The sequence below is a fragment of the Trichosurus vulpecula genome, chromosome 2 (genome assembly GCF_011100635.1).
Source record: "Trichosurus vulpecula isolate mTriVul1 chromosome 2, mTriVul1.pri, whole genome shotgun sequence".
In the NCBI taxonomy this organism is placed as follows: Eukaryota; Metazoa; Chordata; class Mammalia; order Diprotodontia; family Phalangeridae; genus Trichosurus; species Trichosurus vulpecula.
In genome coordinates this window covers 294,222,779-294,233,000 of record NC_050574.1, presented here as the reverse complement: position 1 = coordinate 294,233,000, position 10,222 = coordinate 294,222,779, and the positions used below count along the sequence as shown (strand labels likewise).

The 10,222-nt window shown below is 33.0% G+C and overlaps 1 protein-coding gene across 2 annotated transcripts in view; it reads left to right on the top strand.

Moving 5' to 3' along the window:
• The window catches only part of SLC35F5 (solute carrier family 35 member F5), a 57,017-nt gene extending 47,203 nt beyond the window's left edge, over positions 1–9,814 (top strand). For both annotated transcript variants that reach the window (XM_036743396.1, XM_036743397.1), the window contains exons 13-16: positions 2,885–2,975; positions 6,971–7,125; positions 7,483–7,574; positions 8,261–9,814. In XM_036743396.1, the coding sequence (XP_036599291.1) occupies positions 2,885–2,975; positions 6,971–7,125; positions 7,483–7,567 (331 nt within the window). In that variant the 3' untranslated portion in view covers positions 7,568–7,574; positions 8,261–9,814. The remainder of the gene's footprint in view (positions 1–2,884; positions 2,976–6,970; positions 7,126–7,482; positions 7,575–8,260) is intronic.
• Positions 9,815–10,222: the final 408 nt, after the last annotated feature.

Below are 10,222 nucleotides of genomic sequence, written 5' to 3'. Positions count from 1 at the left end.
CTTAAGTTGTGCTTTATATAGATCTTTGAACTCCTAATTCACAATGATTTTCTCACTTTTGAAGGTTAGCATGATTTTTGTTATGTACCATGATCTTAAATAAGGACATTGGTACTTGCAAATATTTAAATTATCAATGTTCTAGTGAATTGTTTTGTAATTTAAACATTTGCATGTTATACAGTATATTAACTGAATTTGTATCCTTACTATAGCATACAGAACACAAATGAGTGTGACTGATCTTGCCAAACTCTTCAGCCTCTGTGTCTCAGTTCTTTTGTTCAGAAATAGGATACTAAAGGTTTATTTTCATGACTATGTTTTGACAGTAATGGAAAGCATATGTTAAATGGATTGAAGAACTTAAACAGGACTAAACCTGTCATTGTATTACGTGCCCAGTTATGGTGATCAAAGCATTATTTTTTATTAGCTAGAATTTTTAGAGCCTTGCAAAATTATACTTTTCCTGGTTTGCTCCTGTGACCTCTGGGAAAAAAGTATTCATGAATTTAAGTCACTTGTCTGTCAGGTTTTTATTGGTGACTTACAACCAGCTCACCTCTATGCTTAGTGCTGGGGCGGGGGGAGAGGTGTCTTGAAAAAGACAAATTTGTTTGGGGAAATGAGAGAAATAATTAAAAGAGCAATAAGAGAATATACGTACAAAGTTAATCCTGTAAGTGGTCTAATATATACCCTAAGTGCAATTAGAGTTGGTGAAAGGAAAGGTATCTGAGGCATTTATAATATAAAAAAGGAATCCTGGGAGTTCATAGAAGCAGGTTATTGGGGCAAATAAAGTAACTTTTATTTCTAAATATCAGTTCATTTTTTCTGCAAATAGAGAATGTATGTTTTCCAATTTCCTGTGAAATTTTAGAAAGTAATCCTAAAGCAACTTGCTTTTTCATCATTATTGATATTCCAGATTGAACATTAAAAATGTTTTAGACTCTGACTTGGGTTGGCCTGTAATACTTACTGTTAGACATCACTTACATTATTTCTTTTTTTTTCTTTTATTTTATTTAATGTATTTAGCTTTCAGCATTGATTTTCACAAGAGTTTGAATTACAAATTTGCTCCCCATTTCTACCTTCCCCCCCACTCCAAGATGGCGTATATTCTGGTTGCCCTGTTCCCCAGTCAGCTCTCCCTTCTGTCACCCCACTCCCCTCCCATCCCCTTTTCCCTTCTTCTCTTGTAGGGCAAGATAAGTTTCTATGCCCCATTGCCTATGTATCTTATTTTCTAGTTGCATGCAAAAACTTTTATTTTTTTGTTTTGAACATCTGTTTTTAAAACTTTGAGGTCCAAATTCTCTCCCCTCTTCCTTTCCCACCCACCCTCCCTAAGAAGTCAAGCAATTCAACATAGGCCAAATGTGGATCATTATGTATAACCCTTCCACAGTACTCATGTTGTGAAAGACTCACTATGTTTTGCTCCTTCCTAACCTATCCCCCTTTATTGAATTTTCTCCCTTGACCCTGTCCCCTTTTGAAAGTGTTTGTTTCTGATTACCTCCACCCCCATCTGCCCTCCCTTCTATCATCCCCCCTTTTTTTTATCTTCTTATTCCTCCTATTTCCTGTGGGGTAAGTTACCCAATTGAGTATGTATGGTATTCCTTCCTTGGGTCAAATCTGATGAGAGCAAGAGAGCAAGATTCACTCATTCCCCCTCACCTGACTTCTCTTCCCTTCCTACAGAACTGCTTTTTCTTGCCACTTTTATGTGAGATAATTTACCCCATTCTGTCTCTCCCTATCTCCCTCTCTCGATATATTCCTCTCTCATCCCTTAATTTTATTTTATTTCTTTTAGATATTTTCCCTTCATCTTCAACTCACCCTGTGCCCGCTCTCTCTCTCTCTATACACACACAGATACATATATACATACATACACACTCACATATACATATATATACATAAACATATATATATGTGTGTGTATATACATATATACATACATATACACATATACATACATACATACATACATACATATATATATATTTATATTTATATGAATATTCCCTTCAGCTACCCTAATACTGAGGTCTCATGAATCATATACATCATCTTTCCATGTAGGAATGTAAACAAAACAGTTCAACTTTAGTAAGTCCCTTGCAATTTCTTTTTCTTGATTACCTTTACATGCTTCTCTTGATTCTTGTGTTTGAAAGTCAAATTTTCTATTCAGCTCTGGTCTTTTCACTGAGAAAGCTTGAAAGTCCTCTATTTTATTGAAAATCCATATTTTGGCTTGGAGCATGATACTCAGTTTTGCTGGGTAGGTGATTCTAGGTTTTAATCCTAGCTCCATTGACCTCTGGAATATCGTATTCCAAGCCCTTCGATCTCTTATGTAGAAGCTGCTGGATCTTGGATTATTCTGATTGTGTTTCCACAATACTCAAATTGTTTCTTTCTGGCTGCTTGCAGTATTTTCTCCTTGATTTGGGAGCTCTGGAATTTGGCGACAATATTCCTAGGAGATTTCTTTTTGGGATCTATTTGAGGAGGCGATCGGACTTACATTATTTCTTAATGGATATAACATTTTTTAATTTTTAGCTTGTCATAATGTTTTATAGTTGTCTTAAATTGTTTTTTTACTGTTTTCCATTATTTTTATAGTAAAAACTTTATATGGGTTTGACGTTTCAAGTTTACCATTAAGAAGTATCGTTTTAAACAATATAACATTGTTTAAAACTTAGTATTAGATGTGAATGTCATGATTTTAGCTTGCGACCACTGATTTCCCTCCTTCAATATATAAAATTTGGAATTAACATCTGCTTTTTGATGTTTCACTTTAGTTGTAGCTTTTAAATGCAAGAATGTGTATTTTAATCTATTTTAGGGGCTGTTTTCTTACCTCATCCCTGATTGGCACACTTGCACTAAGCCTTACAATACCTCTGACCATAATAGCTGATATGTGCTTGCAAAAGGTAAACTATCATTTATTGATTAATGATATATTATTAAAATGGACTTGATCAATAAAATGTGTCATCATTAGAAACTTTACATCAATATTAGTTTGAAAGATCAATAATGTACCTAACATTTTTCTTTTAATAAAGTTAGTTGATATTAGGTGGTCCTATATAGCTGTTATAAAATAGGAGATAGGGAAGAATATTGCTTTTTCCTATTGTGGAATGGAAGATGACATTTTAGGGCTTCTAGCCCATCTTCCTCATTTTATGGATGAGGGAACTTAGGTACACAGAGATTAAATGATTTTTGTCCAAGGTCATTACGGGCAGTGACTTGCAGTGCTGGATTTGAACCCACATCCACTGTTCTTTTCTTGCTTACCATTCTCCATCTGTGATTATAGATTTTTAAAATTTGGTAAGTTACTTTTAAAATAACAAATTTCAGATAGTGAAAACATGAGCTTTCTCTATATTTTATAAGGGGTCTCCAGTGGAGAGTAAATTAGTAACTAAGGCAGACAAGCATGTCTTTAAAATTATTTCAGAAACATTCAGACCAAAAATATTATCAGTTCTGAAGTGCAAAAACTCTGAATTCTTCATCTTCAGACCAATGTAGTAGTTATGGTAAGTAGCAATATGCTCATTATAGGAGAAATCTATTAAAAATGAAAATTAATTTTATCTATTAACTCTCTCATATTTGTTTTGTGGAGGTCTAGCCTGTTTTTTAACCTTACAAGGCTGAAGAGCTATATGTTATCCTTCCCTTCTCTCCTCAGTATTATTTCTTCTAGACTGAGAATGAAAAGAATATCAAATGTTAGCATCAGAGTTCACTGAACAAGGGTTTTGTGTAGAAAAAAAAGAATCTATTCTACTTTGTTCTTCTCTTACCCCTATCCCCAATACTGATTTGAGTATTATAGTTGTTTTTCAGTGACTGGCTTTTCCTTTGTTCTATTCTAGGTCATCCTCCAAAATTTATCACCTACCTGTCTACTGGCTAGTCTTAGTGGCTAAGTGGATGGAGTGCTGGGCTTAGAGTCAGGGAGACCTGGCTTCAAATCCATCTCCTAATACTTAGCCTTTTTTTGCCTCAGTTTCTTATCTGTAAGATGGGGATAATAATTATAGTACCTGCTTTCCAGAGTTGTTAGGATCAAATGAGACAGTAGTTGTAAAGTGCTTAGCACAATGCCTGGCACATAGTAAATGTTATATACGTGTTAACTATTGTGACGACGATGATGATGATATTGATGTTTCCTCCAAAAGCAAACGTATATATGAACAAAAGAAATTCTACTCTGAATTTTCCTACAATAATAACAACAGCAACAATGCTACAATAACTCATTTTAAACAATTTTAAAGTATTTTCTTAACCCCCTGCCCATCCCACCCTACCTCGCCCTTGCAAGTACCTAGTAGGTAGGACAAGTAGTGTTATACCTGTTGGAAAAAATGTCCAAAGTGACATAAAATGTGTCAGATCTAAGTTCAGAATCCATGTTTTCTGAAGTTCTAAACTCTTTAGAAAAATTAAAATCTGCCTTCTTTCCCTTCTACCTTTCCTCCAAAACAAAACCCATTACACATGTGCAGTCAAACAAAACAAATTCCCTCATTGGCCATGTTAAAAATAAAAAGCCTCATTTTGTACTCCATCACCTCTTTCTCAGGAGATGTGGTACTTTGTTTCATTGTGAGGTTTCTGGAATCATAGTTGGTCATTGCAGTGATCAGAGTTCCTAAGTCTTTCAGTCATTTGTGTTTATAATATTGTTAGGTTATAAATTACTCTTTTGGGTCTACTCACTTTAATCTTCGTCAGCTCATAAAAATTTTCCCTCGTTTCTCAAAGACTTTTGCTTCTACCATTTCTCCTAGCATAGTAGTATTCCATCACGTTTATATATTATAGCTTGTTAAGCATTTCCTCAATTGATGAGTATCCCATTATTTTCCAGTTCTGTGCCACTGCAAGAAAATCAGATACACACACACACACACACACACACACACACACACACACACAGCCACACACAGCTTTTTTTCCCCCTCTTTCTTTTCTCAGGGGCATAGATCAGTTAATGGTTTCTCTACATCAAAAAGGGCATGCACAGTATAATAGCTTTTTGGGCGTGGTTTCAAATTACTTTCAAGAATTGGCTGGACCAGTTCACAGTTCCATCAGTAGTACTTTAATGTACCTATTTGCCCTTCCAGAATTTATGGTTTTCCTTTTTTGTCAACTTTGCCAATCATGATTAGTATGTGAATTTTTCTAATAGTGATTTATATCACCTTTTTCATATTGCTATTGATAGCTTGGATTTCTTCCTCTTAGAAGTGCCTGTTCATATACTTTGATTATTAATTGGGGAATGGCTCTTGTTCTTAAAATTTCAATCTGTTCACTATGTATCTTCGAAATAAGAACTCTTAGCAGAGAGATTTTCTGTGAAGATTTTTTTTTTCCTACTTACCTGCTTCTCTTTTAAGTTTGGCCACATTGCCTTTGTTTGTGCTAAAACTTAAATTTTATGTAGTTAAAAGTGTCTTTTTTTTACCTTCTGTGAACCTGTCTTGTTTGGTCAAGAGCTCTTCCTCTATGCATATATCTGATGAGTATTTTCTTCCTTATTCCTAATTTGTTTATGACATCACTCTTAAGTCTCAGTTATTAAGCTATTTGTCAAAGGTTAAACCCCTTTTAATGTAACATTTAAGATTTACAAATATTTATTAATGTTTTCTCCCTATGAGTACTTGGACTTATCTACAAAATGGGGATAAACAGCTTTTGAACCTTGACTCATTAGAAAAATATAAGCTGTTATAAACACAATATATGCCCAAACAACTGGAAAATGTATAAAGTCAGAATGAAGGGACTTAAGTTTCCTGCTCAGTTTGCTTTAAAATATTCCTAGTAAGAGGAGTGATGATGTATCACTGGCTATTTTTCCTGACTTAAAAGTTTTGAAATGAAACATTGTGTACTTTCCAGCAGAGGGAGCCTTACCTATGAATATAAGCCTTACATCCTTAATTGTTTGCAATCTCAAAGAGCAAGCAGAGCTTTTTTCCTTTTTTTTTATTTTATAGTTGAAATCTTTGTTTTCATAATAATTAAGCTTCAGTGTATTATATATAAATTCCACACTTAAAATCCTACTGGACAACTATGGAAATTATGCCTCTTCTTTCTCTTGCTCTTCCCATGTGTAAATTAGTTAATGGTGTTTGTAGCAAAACTATACCTAAATTTGGTATGAAAAAATGGGTTTAATGTGAATTTCTTGTCACAGGTTTTGCTGGTTAGATGGCTAATAACATCTTAATATTTTAGCTATTTAACTTCTGTATTTCTTTTTAAAATGCTATTTTAATTGAAATATTTTCCATGAGATACTTAATCTAAGCCATTTTCAGTCAGAATTAGAACTAATAGTATATCATAGCTGCTTTATGAAAAGAACAGTTAAGCTTTTAAGAAAAATTTTATTTCATTTCTTTTATTAAATTAAAAATTGTTATACCTAAGTAATATAATTTTGATAACTAATACTAAGACACACAACAGCTTTTAGCCAAAAGATGATTCTTAGAGTTAGCCTAAGAACAAGGGAGAAGAACAGTCAAGAAAACCAGTAAGTGAGAAATGAAAGGCACTAGGGAATGAATGTGAAGTGTGGTGTGTGGATCAAAGGTTACAGGAAGCTATAGGAAAAGTATTACTGTTCTCTTGGATAGCTGACTTCTCCTTTCTTTCAGTCATTTGGTACAGCTATCAATCTTTAGAGGATAGTGGTTATATGAAGAAATCATCAGATTACCTGGATTTTTAAGGTTAAAAATAATAAAATTAGGTGCTTTATATTTTCTTCTTGGTATTAAACTTATCCATGCCAGTTTCCATAAATGAAAACTTAAATTTAAGAAGTAAGTAATTGTGGCAGTAATAAATGAGTTTTCTTAATTTCTTTTTCCAGGTGCAATTTTCCTGGTTATTTTTTGCAGGTGCTGTCCCTGTATTTTTTTCATTTTTCATTGTAACTCTCCTATGCCATTATAATAACTGGGATCCAGTGATGGTAGGAGTCAGGAGAATTTTTGCCTTTATCTGTAGAAAACATCGAATTCAGAGGTAATTTTTTTTTAAAGGAAAGATCTGTTTTTTAACCATAACATTGGTTCTCTACCAATAGGATGGCCATACAAGCCTAGCTAAGCTTTTAGAGCTTTTGTGAAGAGTAGTTAATGATTGTACTTAATATGAATAATCTGCAGGATAAACTAATAATGGTAAACTTATTAGTAGGCATGTTTTCTTTTGGTGTTTAATAAACTCTTAGCTTAATAAATTTTTATTTGATTACTAGAGAAAAAAACAATTTTGTTATAGTTAATTTAGACACAGAAACTTTACTAAATAGGATAGAACTCTTTTTATGAAACTTTTTTAGTTACTCTGTATAATTATTTGCTTTTGTTTTTTTCTAAGAGTCCCAGAAGATAGTGAACAGTGTGAGAGCCTCATTCCTTTGCACAGTGTTTCTCAGGAGGATGGAACTATCTGCTGTTCATAAATAATAGGTATGCCTTTGAAAAAAATTGTCTGTATTCATTATATATGAGCTGACATTAATAGTGTTTAAGTGTTGTAGTTTCCCAATACAGAATAGATTTCCCATTCATTTATTTCTGGTAGAATTATCTGATTTACTTTTTGTGACTAGCATCACAATAAGACTAACAACATCCATCTGGGGCCAATTGTCTTTTTCTTTTTTTTTTTTTTATTAGTATACCATTTTAAAATTAAATGTGTTTTTCTCTGCTGTGATTTTTCTTTTGCCAGCCCCATTATCACACATACTTCCTACCTATCTGAGCAAACCTGTGGATTTTGATGATTGTTATCATCAAAACTAAGTGGGGCAGAGAAGGCTGAGAACAGTATAATTATGGAGCATAGAGTAGAACACATGGGAAAAAGAGATTGGTTGCATGGATGCAGAGAGAAGACATGATGAACACCTGTTCATTTTGATAGGTTAGGCTGACTAGAGTGTTTCAGCTTTTAGAATTCTTCTCAGGACTCAATTGCAGTACTTTATAGTAGTCCAGTGTGAGAATTGCTAGTGAAATATAAGCAATATTTAGTTTCAGCATTAGAATTTTTTTCTAATAAAATCTATTCTAACATAGTTTTTACAATATAAAAGGTTAAGGATCATGAAAATTATAATCTAATGATAATGTTTTCTATTTATTTTTAGCTTGATGATGAAGCATTATACAGCGAAGAGACAATCTCCGACAAGGTTATATAGAAAAAAAATATTTCAGTGCCTACTCCAGATTTAAAATAATAGTTTCAGTTCTTTGAAACTCTAAAATACATATTTTCTCCTCATTCTTGTTTTGTTGAGTTTTATAATGAACTATTTTGCTACAAATATATCACTACAAGTATAGGACATTCCAGTCCATCTAAAGAACCAACTTGCCTTACGGATCTCATGGGGTTCAGTTGGTGAAATCATCAAGGAAGAAAATGCTGATGTTAAAGAGACTTTGTTTTTACATTTTTGTTAAATGCTGGACTGTGGGGCTATATGTAAGAAATCATTAATGTCTGTAGATTAGTGTTTGTTTTAGGGGAGATGCAAAAGGCTCAGGTGCCTTGTAGGTACAGATTATATTTTTGTGTTGTGTAAACCGTTGAATATAAACACCACAGAAATCTAGTTTAATTTATGAAATAATACACTTTTGCAAATCTGAGATTGAAACAAAATCTTTGGAACAGGATCTTTTGTTCTCTTACACTACATATACTGTTATCTTTGTAAAATTTTTCCGTAGCATTATGTGCTTTGTGTGTTATAAATTTGACGACCCAGAGCAAGTTTTTAAAGGGGAAATAGTATTATAAGAAGGAGGATTAAGTACTTCTCAAGATTATTGATAATGTAAACTTGACTTGGTAAGCTGTGCTATAGATGGAAAGAAATGGTCACTTTTCAATGAAGAAATTTTCATAATGGAATAATTTAGATTGACGTGATATGGCCCATTATTAAAATAAAATATTGTTTAAACTTATTTGTATGTATGTGTATTACAAATGAGTCAAGCAGTTACTAGTTTTTCCACAAGCTTAAATGTGTCCATTTATTGTAGAACTATAAACCACCTCCTTAGTTTTGTATTTCTAAATAAGCTTTTAAGCAATTAAGCGGAATTGAGAGAGAGACCAAAAAGGGATTCTGTCATTTGAGGGTTTTGTTTGTTTTCGTACTTTAATAAAAAACCCACTAAGATAAAATTGTACACAAAACATTTAGCCCTTAATGTGACTTTAGATTCTTGAATGTATCTGCTATGCAACTGCTTCTGACTCTAACCACTATAGATGGCAGTGAATGAATGAGTCTTCTGATATTTCCATGCTTATGACTAATAAATAACCCCATTCCCATTTCAAGCTTTTAAGGAAGGTAATTTAGTTTTCATTAAAACTACTTAACTAGATTGACATTTTAAAATTCATTTCATAGTAATGTTACTTTAACCTGCCTCATTTAAGTTCTAAAACTCTTCGTGGCAGTGGGAGAATAAGAAAAAGCTCACCCCCCAGTTCTAAACATTATTGTTATGTTACTGAAAGTATTTTTACATCATAATAGTCAGACTATTTGTTCTTTAATGTAGCATCATGGGTAAATATTTGCCCACTTTCTCAGAACTAATGAAAGTTCTTGGCAGCCCAAATTAAATTGATTTTGGTTCTTTTTATCATCTTTTTAGATTGTGTATCTGGGGGAAATGAAAAGTTTTTTGCTTTTTAAAGTACTTTACTTTAGGATCATCAGGGACTAATTTAGGCTTAGCATTATTTAGCACACACTTCTCATCTATCTTGCTGCCGATCTTTTATTTCAGAAATACTTTTGCCAAAGCCAGGTAGGGCTAGAAAGAGGAGGTACAATTAACAATTAGAAGATTGGTCTGAATCTGGTGAATGTGTTAGTGAAGGAGGCAGAAATGACATAACTTAAATGAAGTTTGGTGATATTTCCTTATTTGCTCATGCTTATCAACTAATCAGACTGATTTTATAACTATAGTTTGGCAGTGGATATTTATTCTCATAGATAAATGAAGACATTTAAAATGCTTGTTCAGTCCTGAGAAAGAGACAAAGACATACTAAATTCTCCAATTGCTTTGCTTCT